Below are 19,255 nucleotides of genomic sequence, written 5' to 3'. Positions count from 1 at the left end.
TGATACTGAGTTATAGACTTAACTACTTTAAGTATTGGGGAGCAGTAACGCAATAAATCGGAATGCAGGAGGAACAACACAACTAAAAGACCATGGGTGAGATTGGGTGAGAAAAATCGACTAAAAAGAGGGAAAAATGACTATCGCTCTCGAGAGGATCGGTAAGTTTTTTATCTGTTGAAATTCCAGCTGCCTTTGACATGGTTTTCATTAAATTTGGGATTAGGTACAGTTGAACACGAATTTGAGAAGTTACTTGTGTGGCCCCAAACTCTTAAAAAGTTTGTATAGTTCTACTGGATAACGTGTGTATTTACCCACCTTTTTGGTGTCAACTCTGTTAACCCATTACTATATAATTTCAGTTCAGTATCACCCAATAGCATTTGTTTGTGCTTGTCAGAATCATGTAGACCAAAATGTATGGTGGTGTAAAACCAAAGTGAATTTAAAATTGGCCGTGGCAAAGTTGATCCTAACTGTTTGGCCTGAGACAGAGATTCTATCTCTTTATCTGTTATGGCATCAGATCTATGAAGTAAGTTACTCTTTCCAAGGGATTTTAATTCTTTCTGCTTAGCCGTCATTACATCTCTGTATCCAGAAAAGGCTACACTTTCACGAAGTGTTTGTCCATAGTTATGCATGCGCAGGTAGCGTTCAACAGATGAACCTATTCCACGTAAAGTATTGTTTTCAAACTAACAACCACTAACTAAGTTTGCGTGCAGACACAATAAATTTGCATAAAAAGTTTAGAAGAGCTAAATTTCTATTCCTTGGCATTTAGAAATGGGCAAGTTATTTCCCTCTGAATTGGAGGGGGTCACGGTGGATAAGTAGGTAAGACACTGGCTCGCTAGCCTGGAGGTCGGGTGTTCGATCCCTGCATTGGCCGAGAAAGTTCATCCCGATTTTCCGGCGTGGTTCTCCCTTGTCAGTGATGCAGGACGGAGGGCCTGACAAGGACAGCTGTTTAGACATTCGGATCGGACGAAAAACCGAGGCCCCGTGTACACATCGGCGTGCACATAAAGGATCCCTTGACAGTTGGAATTCGATATAAGAGTAGACCGTAGTGCCCGCTGTCCGGGCAAAATTTCTCTCATAGTATATGCCCGTCTTCATTAGCAGGAAGGCGTTAAACCGTATTTCATTTCATTTCATTTCTCTGAATTGGAGAATTGGTTTCAGACCGGCCAGTTGTTTGGTAATCTCGCTATCGAACTCGAACAGTCGAAACTGTGCAACTCCCTCAATGTCACAAACTGGCTTAACTTAGCACTCCACCTTAAAGTGTTTATTCAATTCTCAGTGAAAAATTGGATAACTTCAAAATCCCGACGATTTACTGACAGTATATCGACAGTGTAAACCCAGCTTAAAAGTTGTTGCTGGATTCACTGCCAGTTCTTTATAGTGCTATAAACAAATATACATCACCAACTTCTATCCAGGTCAAATCGAGGAACTGGACCAGATTTTCAACAAAAAAGTTTACCAGCATTATTCATTTAAAAACCTTGGATAACAAATTTAAAATACATGATATATATTGCATGAAACAATACTGCAGTTTTCATAAATATAGTTTATTGATTGAGTGTACATTCACATTGTCTATGTAGCGATATAAAATCGGGACATTAACGGATGAATTAAGAATGAAAGAATAGAATACTTCAATTTATTTGAAAAACCATCCCCATCCACCAAGACCATATACATACACCAGTTATTCTTTAAAGATTTGGGGGAGGGGGATGGGGTTTGTGTTTCCGAATGGTTTAGGGCGTGCGCGTTAGATTATAAGGTCTGTTATTCAGCAGAGTGGTGTGGTTTCGATTTCCCGCTGGTACGTGGAGTAGGATCACCAGGTCAACTTAGTGGGTTTCCTCCAGTCCCCCACCCGGCTGCTTAAAACCCCTAAGCATAAGCGAATTATTAAAATACAATTGAACCATATGTTAGTTCTCTCTCTCTCTCTCTCTCTCTCTGTAAAGATTTATGAGTTAGGATGGTTAGTTTGAAAGGTAATGGTCCCAGTCTGTTGTTGTTTGTTCCCTACATGTATATGAAACAATTTTATAAGAAATGAGTTTCTACTTGATTTGTTTCACGGTTGACCATGCCGCCACTTGATTGTTTATTAACTCTATACCTGTATCTTGGTCTGGAAATATAACAAATCATAATAAGTTTTACATAATTAATTCAACAGTGAACTAAAAACTAGCCTTATCGGTGGAATATGGAAAGTGGCTAAGTGAATTTTTGATATTCTCGATAGCAGCGAATAGAAATCAGGATTTGTCTAAAATACATATTATGCTATGCTATTTCTGTCTGGTTAACATTAATACTGTTTAAATATGACATATTTGGTTGGAGATAATGAGGGTTATTTCGAATCCACTGTCTAAACCCATTCAGATAAACTCCAAGTATGAAAAATTCCAGCTTCTGAAAGGCACTTTCTTTAAAGCAATCCAGATAACATGAGTAAATGCCCTTTTTTTAGATCCAGCTACACAATATTGATATCGTGATTCGTTCCTAGTATAAATAAAATAAAACCAAGTACGAACAATCCAAACCATTAGACAAAATTCGAAGTCCTAAAAAAAACGGTATAGGCAAAATAGTGTAATAAGGCAAAATAGTGTAATCAGCATATGGACTGTTCACCGTGTACAAAATACACGACAAACAGTGGTAACAGGTGTCCGGAAGAGTAAGCTTACTCTGCCTGGCGCCACACCCGCCATAGCTGCATCCAAACTATTAGGCGAAATCTCGGTAAAATAGCGTGATTGGCCAATGAACTAGGCAAATAACGTGTTTGGCCAACGGACTATCAATGACAACCTACACCGGTTGTGTTCCAAAAACAAACGGTATAGGCAAAATAGTGTAATCTGGCAAAACAGTGTAATCAGCAAATGGACTGCTCACCGTGTACAAAATACACGACAAACAGTGGTAACAGGTGTCCGGAAGAGTAAGCTTACCCTGCCTGGCGCCACACCCGCCACAGCTGCATCCAAACTATTAGGCGAAATCTCGGTAAAATAGCGTGATTGGCCAATGAACTATCGGTATGCAAAATGCACGTGATGAACAGTGTTAACGATGTAGTAGACAGACATTATACTTTTACCTAACGATTTCTCTGTGACGGAATTGGCAGCTTAAAAGTCTTCCAGCACATTTCCTGAATAATGGATTACTCAGGTAATAGATGATCGGATTAATCATACAAGAAGCTTTAGCAAACATGGTTGGCCAGGTGGTGATCCATATTGGTAGATTAGCATCATAGACAGACCAAAGACACACAAACGTATAAGGTGACCAGAGAATGGTAAACGTTCCTGTCATTAGCAGACATATCTGAAATATTGTAAAAACAATTAATTGGACAGGAGGCGGATGTTATAAAAAATGGTAACATGTATATTAAATGACGTGCAAGTACTTCTATGTTTAAGGTTGATAAATACATAAATAAATATTAATATACGTCCAGTTTAAAAAATCAACCACTTTACTTCATTCCGATATACATCAAATTATAAGCTAGCTGTCTGCTCTTTCTTAAGCGTCATCAGATTTTATAATGTATATAAACAATTAAACATTAGTCATACATATATACATACGTTAAATAATAGATGACCATGACAATAGATTATAAATAATATCAGGTACCAGCGGCTGCCAGGCAGGATACGCCCACATTTTCGAGAGATGGATAGAGAACAAGCTAAAAAGAAAGTGATTTTTCCTACAATCAAGGGCCATAATTCAGGACATTACAATTCGATATGCGCAAATATCGAAAGGAACCGAGATCTTTGGGTTATAAACTTACATTTCAAGTTTCAAGAAAATCGGATAAAAATTGTGACCTCTATAGGGTCCACAACCTTGATAATATACCATATTTTTTCGCTATTTGAGAACGAGGGGTGGCCATTTTGTCTGTCAGTTTTGAGACGATTTTCACGAAATTCGAACTCAGCCGTCCTAAGGGTGTAACGGTCATATAATAATACGTTTTTTTTAAATCGGTAAAAATTATGACCTCTATCGGGTCCACAAGCTAAAAATGTGATATTTCGTACAATCAGGGGCCATAATTCAGGAAGTTACAATCCGATATGGGCGAATATCGACAGGAACCGAGATCTTTGGGTTATAAACTTCAATTTCAAGTTTCACCAAATTCGGATAAAAATTGTGACCTCTATAGGGTCCACAACCTTGATATACCATATTTTTACGCTATTTGAGAACGAACGGCGGCAATTTTGTCTGTCGAACTCAATCGTCCTTAGGTGTAACGGTGATATAATAATACGTTTTTTTTTAAATCGGATAAAAATTATGACCCCTATAGGGTCCACAAGCTAAAAACGCGATTTTTCGTACAATCAGGGGCCATAATTCAGGAAGTTACGGTCCGATATGCGCGAATATCGAAAGGAACCGAGATCTTTAGGTAATAAACCTACACCTCAAGTTTCAACAAAATCGGATAAAAATTGTGACCTCTATAGGGTCCACAAGCTAAAAACGTGATTTTTCGTACAAACAGGGGCCATAATCCATGAAGTTTCGATCCCATACATGCCAATATCGAAAGCAGCCGAGATCTTTTGGAGATAAACCTATATTTCAAGTTTCGTCAAAATCGGATAAGAATTGTGACCTGTAGAGTTTCAGGGCAGACGGACCGACGGACGGACAGGGGCGACGACAATATACGTCCACATGAAAATGTGGGCGTATAACATATTTTAACGCTGTGAGCAAAATCCTCCAATGCAGTATATAAACTATTGTCAAAATTAAGTCCGAATATCAACACAAATTCAACGCTGTCTTTGTCACAGATGAGCCCGGTCGAATAGTTTTATCCGAAGACACTTTGTTGTCCTATTCAAACTTTTGAACTGCTTTTTATAAATAAAATCGAGCGCCATTAAGGCACAGTAGGACATCTCTACCAAAATCACATAGAATGGATCTCGGCAACTTACCCATGTAGAGTGTTTTCCAACTTCTATGTTTTTACAGTAAGTTATATACTATTCAAAAAAAGTAGGGGATATTTGATTTTTAAGTGTTATTAAAGTCACCTAATGAAACTGACGAAGAAACAAATGACAAAATGAAATGAAGTTCACATTCATCGATTTATTCCATTATAAGGGTAAAATGATACCCGGGGTCAAACAGCAAAGTTACCACAGCATCACAACCAAGTCAGTAACGGGTAAATCCTCCTCTGTTTGCCAAACAAGCATTGATCCGACGTGGCATACTCCTAATGAGACGTCTAAGGTCATTTTGGTCCAGATTGTCCCATTCCTGTTGCAACGCAGCAGCAAGTTCTTGGACATTGGCAGGACGTTGTTGACGTTGACGTAACCTCTGTCCAAGCATGTCCCAGACATGCTCGATGGGGAAGAGGTCGGGACTCAGTGCTGGCCAAGGTAATGTGGTGATGTTCTGTTGTTGGAGGTAACCTGTAACGATCCTGGCCCTGTGACATCTTGCGTTGTCATCCTGGAAGATGAAACGGCGGCCATGACGTCGTGCGAACGGCACAACATGGACTGCCAAGATGTTGTCCCGGTAGTACTGGCCTGTAACACGCCCTGCAACAACATGTAAAGCCGTTCTTCCAGCAACAGTGATGCCTCCCCACACCATAACAGAACCACCCCCAAATCGAACATGTCTGATGACGTTAACGTCTTGGAAGCGCTCGTTTCGACGACGCCACACCCTCCTACGTCTGTCCAAAAAATCAACAGTGAACCTTGACTCATCTGAAAACATCACATTGCTCCAGCGTCGATTATCCCAGTGTTGACGATCCCTACACCAACGACGTCTTGCCTGAATGTGATGATCTCTCAAACAAGGGATCACGCGAGGGCGTCGGGCGCGAAGGTGACCCCTATGCAGTCGATTCCGAATCGTCTGGCCACTCACTCTCACACCAGTGTCTGTTTGAAGACGAGCGCTGATCTGATTTGCTGTGATGACACGATTTCTCAAGGCCAAGGTACGGATAAATCGATCCTGGGCTTGAGTTGTCGCCCTTGGTCGACCTGAGCGTGGTCTGTCCTGTACAGATTGTGTATCACGGTATCTGGACCATAGCCTGCTTATGACAGACTGAAAAACATTCATCGTCCGCGCCACAACCGCCTGTGTTGTGCCGATCTGTAGCATGCCAAGGGCACGTAACCTTTCATTTTGGGTAAGCCGACGCATATCAAAATTTGTTTTCTGGTCACTAAAACAATTAAACTGATGTTTCCACCCTGGAATTCAATGCCACAATGACTGTAACATTCAAAGTCAGAGTCGTGCAAATCTTGGGTTGGACCCCCATGATGATCCCAAGCATCACCTGCATTCCATGCGGTAGCTATTGGTGCGTTTGGGCGTCACATGTAACTGGAAATGTTTCTTCTGTTAGGTTCTATAGTGACTTTTTTCGTAGTCATTTGCATATTTTAGTATTATGCCCCCAAAATCAAATATCCCCTACTTTTTTTGAATAGTATATATTCCCCACTCTTGGTTATAGATAGTTCTAGACCAAAAATCACATAAAATGGATCACCACAACTTACCCAGGTAACGTGTTTTTCAACTTCTAATTTTTTACAGCAAGTTATATCCTCCCCACCCATGGGTTTAATCGTGGACATTTCAAGACTATTCTGGATTTCCTTTGCCCTTGTACATACACTGGTGTAGCAAAATATCATAATGAAGACGTGGAGGAGGTAACAGAATACAACCAAACACCAGGTATACACAACAGCTGCTGTACTACGATTTGCCCAATCTATGCTGCATGATGTTCCTGTTGAAATAATACAATACGCTGAATGAAACTAACTAAGTTGTCTAATCAACCCAGAAAACCTATTTATTTTCATCCGAAAATATATTTCTAATAATATGGGACAAATACAATTATAGATTAAATAGCATGGATAGCTTAATGTGCATTAAAACAAATTGTCGACAAATCTTAGTGTTCTCCCAAGAGCTTTTGTTATTTTTAATTGTCTAAATTAATATTCTTAAATTTAATAGTAAGTGCAGAACCTTGCTAGTTGACTTTCTTCCGCATTAAGGTTATAGATAAAACAAAGATCTATTGTTGTCTGTATCCTAACGGGGGATATGTTACTAATATTTACACAATTAATCTAAAGGCCATATCGCCCCATTATATAGCAGGATATTGGGGAGTTATTTCAATTAGTCAGGCAGCTTAGATGTATGAGATGGGTATGAACGTTCCGGAAAATTATCAAGTCGTTTCGATTTTGTTTATGACTTACCAATAATGAATATTGATTTAAAATAAGCACGATTGATGATTTATAGTATTATCAATAAGTAGGAGGTCAAGAAGCCATACAGGCTTAATGAAGACCCTGAATTATATAATCATATAATGTATTATTGTCTTACCAAAAGGCTCAAAAGTATAGGAACTCCATCCAAATAATGGCGGAGCCGTCCAAATTATAGAGTATATCCACATGAAGGCTATTACCCATTTAGTGAACTTTATGTCCAACTTGTAAACTAAAAGGGAAATATAATTAAAATATAAAAAAACAAAGGAAAATTAATGCTAAACTTGTGCCTATATTATGACATTTCTTCTCTGACAAAGAAATGACATAACACATAAACTACGGTCTATAAAGTCATATATTGTCAAACGAAAACTGATGTTTGTTTTTAGATCAGTAAATCTACGAGACAGGCCCCCTATGACCTGGAATAAATATGCAGAAAGTTGGATTTAACTGTTTTGGAATTTAGGGTACTTGCATATCACTTTACCAAAAGTCTACTAAATCGGATATGTTGGGGCTTAATTATTACAATGTAGTAGCCACAGTAAATATGTAACGTAGTATCAAAGAATCTAATGATAACTATGACTGTGGATTTGACTTCTTTATTTCAACAATGCAGGAACAAACATTAAAAGTCATTACATCTATAATTCTAATTTCTAATAACCAATACAGCACACTGGAACATATTATAACAGGTTGTAGTCATTACAGCAATCGCTCAAATTCACGTCTGTCCCCATTGTGGCATACCCTCGTTCCGCCTTGCATTTCCCTCTCATTTATATCATATACCTAAGCCAATTTTTTTTACTAATTCATTTATTACAATCTATAATTGTACATGCATAAATGATATTGAATGAAAGAACTCCTATAAATGCTACATAATGAAATCAGCTGACATTGATAGATTATCTCACTATAATCATAATTATGGCAGGCTACAGAACAATTGTGTGGGATCGGTGGATTATCTAACTTGACCATTTACATACATCAGCTGGACTGATTGTATCTCCAGCTCACAGCTATAAACCACAGCTGCTTACTAGTTCGTAACGGGGGTTGGGATGGCCTAGTGGTCTAGAGTGTCACGCTTCGACCTCTAGTTGGCCGGTCACCTCTGGCTTGCGGCTGTGGTTTCGATCCCAGGTGTGAGCGTATGTGGCTTGGAGATAGGGGCGCCTTCTCAACCTCGTGGGTTTACTCCGGGTACTCCGGTTTCCTCCCACAGCAAAGACCCCTGCGCGTGCGCTAAGATCATTAAAATGAACTTGTCTGCGATATCACCTTCGGTGGAAGCGGACGTTAAACGCTAAGAACAACAACTAGTTCGTAACACACGAACACAATTTCCAACGCTTCCATAACAAGTCATTACAAATTATACTTACTGTATTGAGGTTTGCAAACACTAATATAACGGTAGGCACTCAAACAGGCTAAGGTATTCATATCAGTTTGGGCTAACGTGAATGTTGCAAACCCTTGAATCATACATCCCGTGGTTCCAAATAAATATCTTTTAGCGAAATTGGAAGCAGTTGTCATAGGATAACCGAACACGGATATTCCTATATCAGCTATAGCCAGATTCAGCAAAAGAAGATTATGTGGCTTCCTTCTAAGTTGTTTTTCTCTACAAAACATTGTCAGCACCATTAGGTTACCAACTGTAGCAATCACACCTACAAGAAAGTATTTCAGATATATTGTACAGTAAAGTATGTTTGCCAAACAATAGACTGTTTTTAGATTATTTTATCAATACCCGTTGCCCAGTCAATTAAACGTTACTCGCACCTATGTACTTTTAAGTCTAGCCCGTATTCATTAGCCCAATCGGTACAGAAAAGTGGGGTGTTAGACCCCATTTCACTTCACTTTTAAGTCTATTCATATTGCTGTTGTAAATGGATGAAAAGATTAAGATACAATTTTTCTGTACTGGCTTTAATTTCTCCCTGCAATACCATTTCATGAAAATACGAATCCTCTTATTATTTTATATTACAAATTTCGGTGGATTTTCTTCTGTCTTTATGCCCGGGGGCATTAATACTAAGGATGACAAAACAATGTGTAGTTGTGATAGAGATCATTAATTATTAAATGACAAAAACCAAATCAGTCTATAATGAAAAAAGATAAATTATAAAAATAAATATTCCCCACCAATCAACAGTTCTATGCATAAGACGAAGCACAAGCAAGTTATTAAGGCGTCACATTAAAATCTATCATAATCTTTAAGTGGCATTTAGCGATTGGAAAACACATTTATAGAACACAATTTTTATGGGAAACAATCACTGGTTTATTCTAAAAGCACGACGTTTCGACAAGTATCCTCTTATCGTTATCAAGCACAATGACATTTCATAAACTTCAGATGAATATATAAGAGTGGACATGGTGAAACCATATAATAAGATAAAATAACAATAACAATAAAGATAAAGGATTAAACAAATTAGACATAAGATAAGTAGGGTAGTTAATTAGACAATCAACAACAATGGAAAACATTTAGCTAATTATGAAGACCATCAAAGGGAGCCGTTGGATGCTGTTATGTTGTTTCAATGAGGTAATAGGGATGAAACCATTTACTAAGATATGGTTAACACTTATAATAAATTAATGTAGGCATTGCATAGTCCATTAACAGAAGGCTAAATAAGCAAGATGGGTGATAATATGTATGGTAGATGAGCAAGTGGTTATGACAATGAAAAAATTAAGAGTGTGAAAGCTCAAAAAAGAAATGACAAATGAAGTTAATAGCCTCATAAGTTAAACAGTCCAGAAAAAAGCCATAGGTTGGAAACATATTGTAATAAATGGGGTGATAAAGGGGGGGGGGGGCCATTTAACTTACTATTACATACATACTAATAGTATGTGAACGCTCAAAAAGAAATGACAAATGAAGTTAATAGCGGGGGGACCATTTAACTTACTAATACATACATACTAATAGTAAGAAAGCAAGTACACACTGCCAATTCTCTCAGACTAACTAAACAGTTAAAGTTTGTGATTAATGGGTTGTAACTTAAGTTGAATTGTTCATTTTGATGACCTGATCGTATGCCCTTGAAATATGAAGCCCCGCGTCCCTGTTTAGTTTGGGTGAATAGCGCCTAATGTTAATCGCTTCTAGGATTTTCCTTGTTTTTCTATTCAGTTGGTTGGTTGTTAATCTATCAGTTTTGCGGAAATTGTTAGGGATGAATGGATTGGTTTTCGTCAAGTAAAATCCGGCCCACACCGCCACGACTTGCCCAGAGTCTACCCAACGCAACGTCTTGTCTCAGATAATCAGTGCAATGTGGACAGTCCCACGACCACGATTCAATCGATTTCCGTCGTGTCATGGCCTGTCGGCCCGACTGAGCCTGTTCAGTCGTTGTCGGATGCAGTTGGATGCAGTCGTAACCCATCGTGTCTGTGTGGACACTCACACGACACGATCATGTCACTGTGTAGGTCATGTGCTCCTTGTTTTCCCGGTTTACTTTTGGAATCACTCGCTAGAGGGAAGTGGCGTAACTCACGACGCATAATCTATGAGAGTCGGTCCTGTGTAGACTGGTACCGTCGTAGGCAAGTGAAGTAAAGGCGCGACCCGATTTTTTTTTACAACTACCCAAGACGCTGAGTCCTGTCGGCTCAGGACTTCAATGCTGGGTTGTAGAGACATGGGCGTGCCTGCCACATGTAAACCAACCCATCCTCTCTCTCTTCTGTCCAAAAATCTGCCATCTTGAATTTTCCATCAGTTAATCATGGAGCACATGACCTGCACAGTCACATGACTAAATGCTACTCTCTGATTGGCTAAACATCAGTAAGACAATTGATCGTGTCGTGTGAGTGTCAACACAAACACGATAAGTTACGACTGCAACCAACTGCATCTGACTACGATTGTACATGTTCAATCGGGACGACGGGCCACGACGCGACGAAAATCGATTGAATCGTGGCCGTGGGACTGTCCACACTACACTGATTATCTGAGACAATACGTTGCCAACGTTGGGTAAGTCTGGGCAAGTCGTGGCGGTATGGGCCGGGCTTAATACAGGGATCGAACCCGGAACCAGTCAGTCAGTGACTTTTACTTCTGCAGCAGACGGAAACTAACGACTAGTTTATCTATGCCAATCAGTTTAATCTTGTTTCACGTCACGCATGTAAAATGTTCGCATGAAAGAAACTAATAGACTGGTCATAATCAGCTTATTTTTTAATATTTCTGTATTATCGTTTTTAATTTCGTTTATGTTCCAAACTGTTAGTCTAGAGAGCCGGGCAGGTGGCAGAAGCCGCTGTTCTAGTAAATCTCAAGTATAGAAAGAGCATGGGCCGTAAGTTATCATTTAAGACGACTAGCTCACAATGGCACCTTTGGTTCACGCAGAGAAATCATCAGATATTGGTTAATTCCCATTCCTAACAAAAGACCGAATTTTTATAACTATTGCTGATTTGTTTCTGTATTCTTACAAAGCCGATTATATACAGGCGTTCGTACAAGCAAATACACGATTAGTCAGACGTTTTAATTTCACTTATCGGTATTTCGATGATGTTCTTTCACTGAATAATCTTAAATTTAGTGATTATTTAGAATTCATATATCCTGGTGAGTGTAGTAATACCGGAATTCTTTGTTGTTTCCTTTGTGATCGTAAATATAACTACAGGTTAGTTCGTTCCTACAACTTATTATTAAAACTGTTTTGCATCAATGTTCCTCGTTCTCAATAACTTGTATATAGTTTTGATGACTGCTCGGAGCTGGGTTAGCTCTCCTAAATTTCGCTCAACACCCTCTTTTATAACGCCCCAATTCTTTTACGTCATAGACTGACCTTGAGTTAATTTCCTTCGCAAATATGGAGAACATCCATTACCTTATTTGGTCTACCAAACATACGTCATAAACAAGATAGTATTTGATGGATATTTTGACAATGGTAATTTTACCAAATTATCACTGCTTTTTTATATATATAAACACATAACTCAATTTCATTTGAGAGTTGTAACATAATCAGATCATCTAATAACTGTGGATTGGACTTCTTTAATTCAGCAAGACGGTAACAAACATTAAACTACACTACATGTATAACATCCAATACATATTATAATATTGTAATCTTTACGGCCATCGTCTTAATTCACGTATGCCTCCATGGTTCTGTGTTGAGCTATTCAACTCAACTAACTGACTGACTTCATCAGAAACCTAAACCAATTTATAGGTGAGGTATGAAGTTACATAGTATTGATATTGAATAAAAATAATTATGATGACAGCTGAATACTAATAAATAAATAAATTAAAGGTCGGCGGGTTCTCCGACATGACCATTTCAATATGGCAGTAGCTTATCTTAACAATATTCATATCGATGTTAGAAACAGCGGTTAGGTCAAAAGGACAGCAAAAACTTCACCCTTTGTTACAGTACGTGAGATGTGACTCGATAGAAAGTGTGAACCTAATAATTAGTTAAAGGTACAATAATAATATGGTCGCAAAGACCATATTGTTACATGAGCTTGGAATTAAAAGCACCACTGACAGTGACAAGTACGCTTCCTACTTGGATCTGCATCTCAATTTTGACAATTGCCATAAATTTAGTGTCAAAGTATATGATAAACATGATGACTTTGACTTTCCGATTGTAAACTTATCATTTATTAGTAGTACCATTCCACTATCACCAGGTTACGGAGTGTATGTGTCTCAGTTCAATACGCAAGAGCTTGTTCCTTTTACTCTGATGTTTTTAAAGTAGATCGAGACATTTGTCATCTAAGCTTCAACTAGGGATACTTGTCCACTAAACTCAGAAAAACCTTTAAAAAGTGTTATGGCCGTCATATTTACCTGATTAGTAAATATAGCACGTCTATTTCGGCTATTATTCTAGATATATTTAATTGACGCTTATGCTATTTTCTTGATTATGTCTAAGATACCTGGTATCACTGTTCATCATCCATTTGCTACTATACTATTTTACTGAGATTTCCTCTAATTCTTTGGATGCAGCTATGGCTGGTGTGGCACCAGTCAGGATAAGCTTACTCTTCCGGACACCTGTGACCACTGTATGTTGTACATGGTGAACAGTCCATTTGCTAACTACACTATATTGCCGATACCGTTTTTTTATGATTTTTAATTTTGTCTAATAGTTTGAATTGTTCGTACTTGTTTTTTATTTTTATTTATCACTATTCAATCAGGAAATCAGCCTGCATTAGAATTCTACTGAATAGCATAAAAAATGTTCAGGCTGGTCAAAATAAGTGATCTTTAGTGCGAATGAAAGTGATAGAAAATGTACTATGTAAAATAAATGATAAATTACCGTCACTATTTTACCGATACCGTTTTTAAGGATTTTTTATTTTGTGTAATGGTTTTGTATTGTTCGTACTTGGTTCTATTTTATTTGCCACTCTTCAGGGTCAGCGTCAAGGTTACAGCGATATTCACACGTAAATGCCAATCCAACTGGTCAACGCCAAATAGTTTGAAACCTTAATCCCATAATGACGTACAGTTAATTTTTTTTTTAACAACTCTTACTGATAAATTGTTTCAATGAAATTTAGTAATTAAACTGGAATGCACGAGTCAAATTCAAAGGAGATATACTTTTTAAACTCGACTTTAACATATAAAAATATCATTCTACCAGCACAGAGATGGCATATATAATATACTATACTGTTTTAGTTTAATTTCTGTGGGAAAACCGGCAAATAACCAATTATTTTCTCAATATCCATAAAATGCTCAAGTTTGACCAGTTGGTGCACAGTTTCAAATTATCGCTGGAATCAACGGATTGCAACACATGTACGTATTCACATCATAATGTCTTTGTTAAGCCCCGGTTATGGTTGGCAATGCCTAAGTGGGAAAACACAATACCGGAAGAGAATTGATCATGGCTAAGCATGGTTTGGTGAGATGAATGACTTCTGTGAAATGAAACGGCCTTTCCCAATCGTAGTTTTAACTCAGTGACAGAGATCTAACTAGATCATAGTATCATCTCTTGTAGAAAACTGTACAGGCATACAGGACGGGGGGGGGGGGGGCAGACGTGGGATCCAACAATGCACTGGTTGTGGCTATGCTGAGGGTCAAACTCGCAAGCTAAATGAACAACAAGAAAAGACTGGGTGGGATGGCTAAAGCCAGAAGGTTCACCAGGGACAAGAAAAGACTACCATTTCCAGACAAAATACGGCGTAACGGACAAAACTGTTTACGCGCTAGAATCAAAGGCACATCAAGTTGGAGTCAAATGTGTGTGAAATAGCTTTATTTAACGTCCGCTTCCACCGAAGTGATATCGCAGACAAAAGGAGTCAAATATCCGAGAACACTCTATGTAGTACCCAGACAAGAACTGCCTGCTATGAACTTGACGTGACAGGGTGGGGAAAATTCTAACCAAATCAAAGTATACTTCGGCACTTGAAAGTTAGAAAGGATAGACCTTCAGGGCGATTACCAAAATATTAAAGAATAGAAAACAACAGGCTTTATCAACATACCAGCAGATGTTTTGCATGACTTCTAGAAGTACCGAATGTATGAAGGTTTTGCTACTTTGTAAACGTAGGCCTATAGCGATTCTGCAGATGATTAAATGTGGTGAATGTAAAGTTTAGAGATGAGTAAACTGGACGATCATGTACAGAACCAATAATTAATAATAATCTAATAATCATCGAACCGGACCCTGCGGTAATGGTAGTCACTGGCATACATAAACTTTGCGAATTTCAAGAAGGCTGTGGATATCGTGGAAAGACCAAACAATTATAAAATAGGACGGTATTATGACATCAATTGTCATGGGGATGGGGCGGCATTGGTGGTCTGAGGAGGACCCTAAAGTATGGTAGGCTCGAGTAGCAGGGCTACCGACAACCAGTATCGCAGCGCAATTTGCGATACATATTTTGTCCGTTGCTAATCAAAAATTAAAATCTAACGTTTTTGATTCGCATTAACTGCAAATCATTAATATGCCTGTCATTTTGGATATTGACACGAAGATGTATTCCCATTTTGAAGACTAGAAGGCTTTTTCAACACTTTCAACTTGTATAAAATGTCAAATAAAATTTTATAAACGAAACTGAATTCTCCGTGTGACATTTTCTTCTCGAACTACCAAGACACAATTCATTATACTATATAATACAGGGACATAACTCTATGAATAGGAACCATTAAACCGGAAATAGGGAATCAAGTAGTACCACTGATGTTGCAAGACATGTCAATTTCCAGTGTATCTCCCACGTATTGTAAATAAAATATATAAAAATAAATATATGTAAACGTATTGTAATATGAGAAATCGAAGTAAGAATTCCCGTAAAATATTATTGTTTATGTCGCGTGTGTCTATTTAATCGACTTTATTCGTTAATCTTCGCATGTGTCCGATTGAACGAAAATAAAAAGCAGACGCATTTGTTTTTTAACGAAGATTTCTAACGTAACGAAGAAATAACAAATAAAATTGCTTTCAGACATAAGACCTAACCAAAACATTCCCAAATTGTCACAGGTACCTGTAGCAGTGCTAAAAAAATATAAGAATGAAATCTGATCATTTGTTGTGAATGAAAGTAATATTTTGTTATTTAGATGTTTTATGTTGAAACTGAAAAAACTGCTAATCCATTTTTGAATTTGCTAATCAAATTTGGCAAAATTGGACTTTTTGATTAGCAGTGCTAATCAACTGGGAAAAATTACCCACAACAGCCCTGCCGGGTAGCCCTAAATAATTTAATATTCTCACGTAGTTAATTGTTAATTGTACAGCGAGATTGGAATCACCTTTCATGTTAAACCCGCCTAAGGGTGGTGTTATACACCATAAAATTATTCTACAACCCAAAATTATTTGTTATACCGAAGCCAACAGCAAAATGTCGTAAACGATGTACACCAGTTTTCTTAAATTTTGTATTTGTAATATATTAATAATATGATGACGGGTTGGTTCTGTGGTACAGCATGATTATTTCTTACAACCAGTATTTAAAAATTAGATTCGTTAGAGCAAATCTTGATTGCTTTCAATAAGCTGGGTTCAAGTAACAATAGGTTGTTCATAATGAAAGAGGAACCCATCAAGCTAATTATTTATACAAAACCCACGAGGATGGACATTCGACCCTACTTCTTGTCATGTATAAGCACGGAACCGAAACCACTCCGATTAATTCAATGACAGACCTTATGATCTCACTCACGCGTGCGTGTTAAACTATTCGGCCACACCACCCCTCCCCCGCCTGGATGAACAACGCGGGCATGCAAAAGGCCAATTATATATGAATCAAATGTCAACGAAGCATTATTACCTATATCACAGAGGGTGCGTTCACACAGGGGGTTTAATCTGAATTTAATTCAGAATAAAGTCTTATTCCGGATTTACGCGTAACACTCAATTCACTAAAATCCGTATATTTTTCCGAATTCAATATGGAACAACTATTCCGAAAAAAGGTATTCTCAGTCAAAATTTGAGTGCGGCGCGCTTGATTCAGATCAACGGCTTTACTGGAACCAAAGCGCGCATGTTCACTTCTACTTCCGTTTTATTGCTTGTAGGGAAACGTATGTATTATCCGGGCCAATATTCTGGGGTATAGCCTACATAGCCGTAACCCTACCCCATTGAAACATATACTGCGGTGACATTACCAGTTAAAAATCCGAATGCCAAGATATGGTGTGTTCAGATCACGACCAGGCCAGCTCTAGAAGTCTTGAAAAGAAATACCAGCAGTTGCCAGACATGATACGCCCACATTTTGCAACAGATGGATAGAGAACAAACTAAAAACAAACATGATTTTTTGTACAATCAGGGGCAAAAATCCAGAAAGTTATGGCTTGAAATGTGCAAATATCAAAAGGGACTGCGATCTTTGGGATATAAAGATATGTTTTAAGTTTCATCAAAATCGGATAAAAATTGTGACCTCTATAGGGTCCACAACCTTCGTATTACACATTTCTACACAATTTGCATACAAAGAGCGGCCATTTTGTCGGGTAGTTTCATTTCGATTTTCCCGAAATACGACTTAATCTTCATTATGGTGGAATAGTGATGTATTTAAACGGTTTTTAAAATCGGAAAAAAATTGTGACCTCTAGAGAATCCGCAAGCTAAAAATGCGATTTTTCGAACAATCAGGGACCATAATCTAGGAAGTTAAGTTCGGGTATCTGCGATTATCAAAAGGAACCAAGATCTTACAATGTAGTGTGTAATGGTGATATATTCACACATTTTTTTAAATTGGATAAAAATTGTGACCTCTACAGTGACCACAAGCTAAAACGTGATTTTTTGTTCAATCAAGGGCCTTAATTCAGGAAGTTACAATCCGATATGCGCGAATATCGACAGAAACCAATATCTTTGGGTTATAAACATGTATTTCAAGTTTCACCGAAATCGGATCCTTGATTTACTAGATGTTTACACTATTTGCGTACGAGGGGCGGCTATTTTGTCCAGCAGTTTTGGCCCGATTTTCATGAAATTCGAAGTCAACAATATCGAAACGAACCGAGATCTGTGGGTTATAAACATACATTTCAAGTTTAAACCAAATCGGATAAAAATTGTGACCTCTACAAGTACAGTGTTCACAAGCTAAAAATGCGATTTTTCTTACAATCAGGGGCCATAATCCATGAAGTTCCGGTCCGATACATGCGAATATCGAAAGGAACCGAGATCTTGGGGGAGATAAACCTATATTTCAAGTTTCGTTGAAATCGGATAAGAATTGTGACCTGTAGAGTGTTCACAGACAATTGTGGACGGACGGACAGGGGCGACGACAATATACGTCCACATGAAAATTTGGGCGTATAAAAATGGGGTTAACGCCCTACTGTTCTGCTCCGAACTGGGCTAATGAAGAGGGGCATACGCCATACAGTGTGCTATGGGGAAAATTTTGCCCGGACATCAACACTATGCATCACTGATAAGGGGTGGGGGACCACGCCGGAAAATCTGGATCGAACACCGACCTCCAGGCTAGCGAGCCAGCGTCTTACCCCTTTAGCCACCGTGACCCCCTAGACATCTTGAGTCTCTAGCATGTATTGTATGTAGTCGGATGAAAATGACAACAAAATTTATTGCTTTGCATTATGCATGTTTAGTGCTGAAAGGATTTTAATTATGAAATATATCTTCGCTAGTACAGACAGAGTAACCATCCTTAGTCGCCTTTGATTCTGGTGTAGACGAAATCGTGCCCGACGCTCAATGGCAATATGTCGACGATGTAGCCTTGCTCGCCTCAAGAAATTAAACATTAGCAACAAAAGATCACGAATACGAATGACGGGCGCACCCATCTTGGATATGAATGAACTTCACTTCTGCTAGTTATGGTTCACAAGCTTTGAAAGTTAGTGCTCTTAAAATAATGCAATTAAATTCAACCCTTACTTTCGTTTTTAAGTCAATGTTTGTAAAGGTGTCTAAAATTGTCCCTTTTATGGCGAGACGAGTCATTGATTGTTACATAGAAGTACATTATTGAAACCATTAATGTTCTTCTATATGAACACAGAACAATATTATAGAATGTATCCCCCAATCTGAACCATAACCAGAATTCACTACACGAGATATACAGGTAATGCAATGGTGGTCGGATTCTGGTAGCTAGCCAGTGATTTAACACAACAGTAGGATAATTAGATTTTGTCGATTAACTAGGAGATAGGTATC

The 19,255-nt window shown here is 38.2% G+C and overlaps 1 protein-coding gene across 5 annotated transcripts; it reads right to left on the bottom strand.

Moving 5' to 3' along the window:
• Positions 1 to 1,576: 1,576 nt before the first annotated feature.
• Positions 1,577 to 12,664, bottom strand: LOC126810499 (rhodopsin, G0-coupled). Of its 5 annotated transcripts, none has more exons than XM_050535603.2 (6): positions 12,083 to 12,664; positions 8,807 to 9,100; positions 7,513 to 7,629; positions 6,657 to 6,892; positions 3,161 to 3,393; positions 1,577 to 2,173 (listed from the first exon to the last, which is right to left on the bottom strand). In XM_050535603.2, exons 2-6 carry the CDS (start codon positions 9,072 to 9,074, stop codon positions 2,086 to 2,088), a joined length of 942 nt encoding a protein of 313 aa, XP_050391560.1. In that variant the 5' UTR covers positions 9,075 to 9,100; positions 12,083 to 12,664; the 3' UTR covers positions 1,577 to 2,085. The 5 variants fall into 5 exon arrangements, with proteins under 5 accessions (XP_050391560.1, XP_050391561.1, XP_050391557.1 ...); XM_050535604.2 differs by having other exon boundaries at positions 12,296 to 12,664; XM_050535600.2 differs by having other exon boundaries at positions 12,450 to 12,664.
• Between the last annotated feature and the right edge of the window lie 6,591 nt (positions 12,665 to 19,255).

The sequence above is a fragment of the Patella vulgata genome, chromosome 2 (genome assembly GCF_932274485.2).
Source record: "Patella vulgata chromosome 2, xgPatVulg1.2, whole genome shotgun sequence".
Classification (NCBI taxonomy): domain Eukaryota; kingdom Metazoa; phylum Mollusca; class Gastropoda; family Patellidae; genus Patella; species Patella vulgata.
This window is presented reverse-complemented; position numbering and strand designations above follow the sequence as displayed.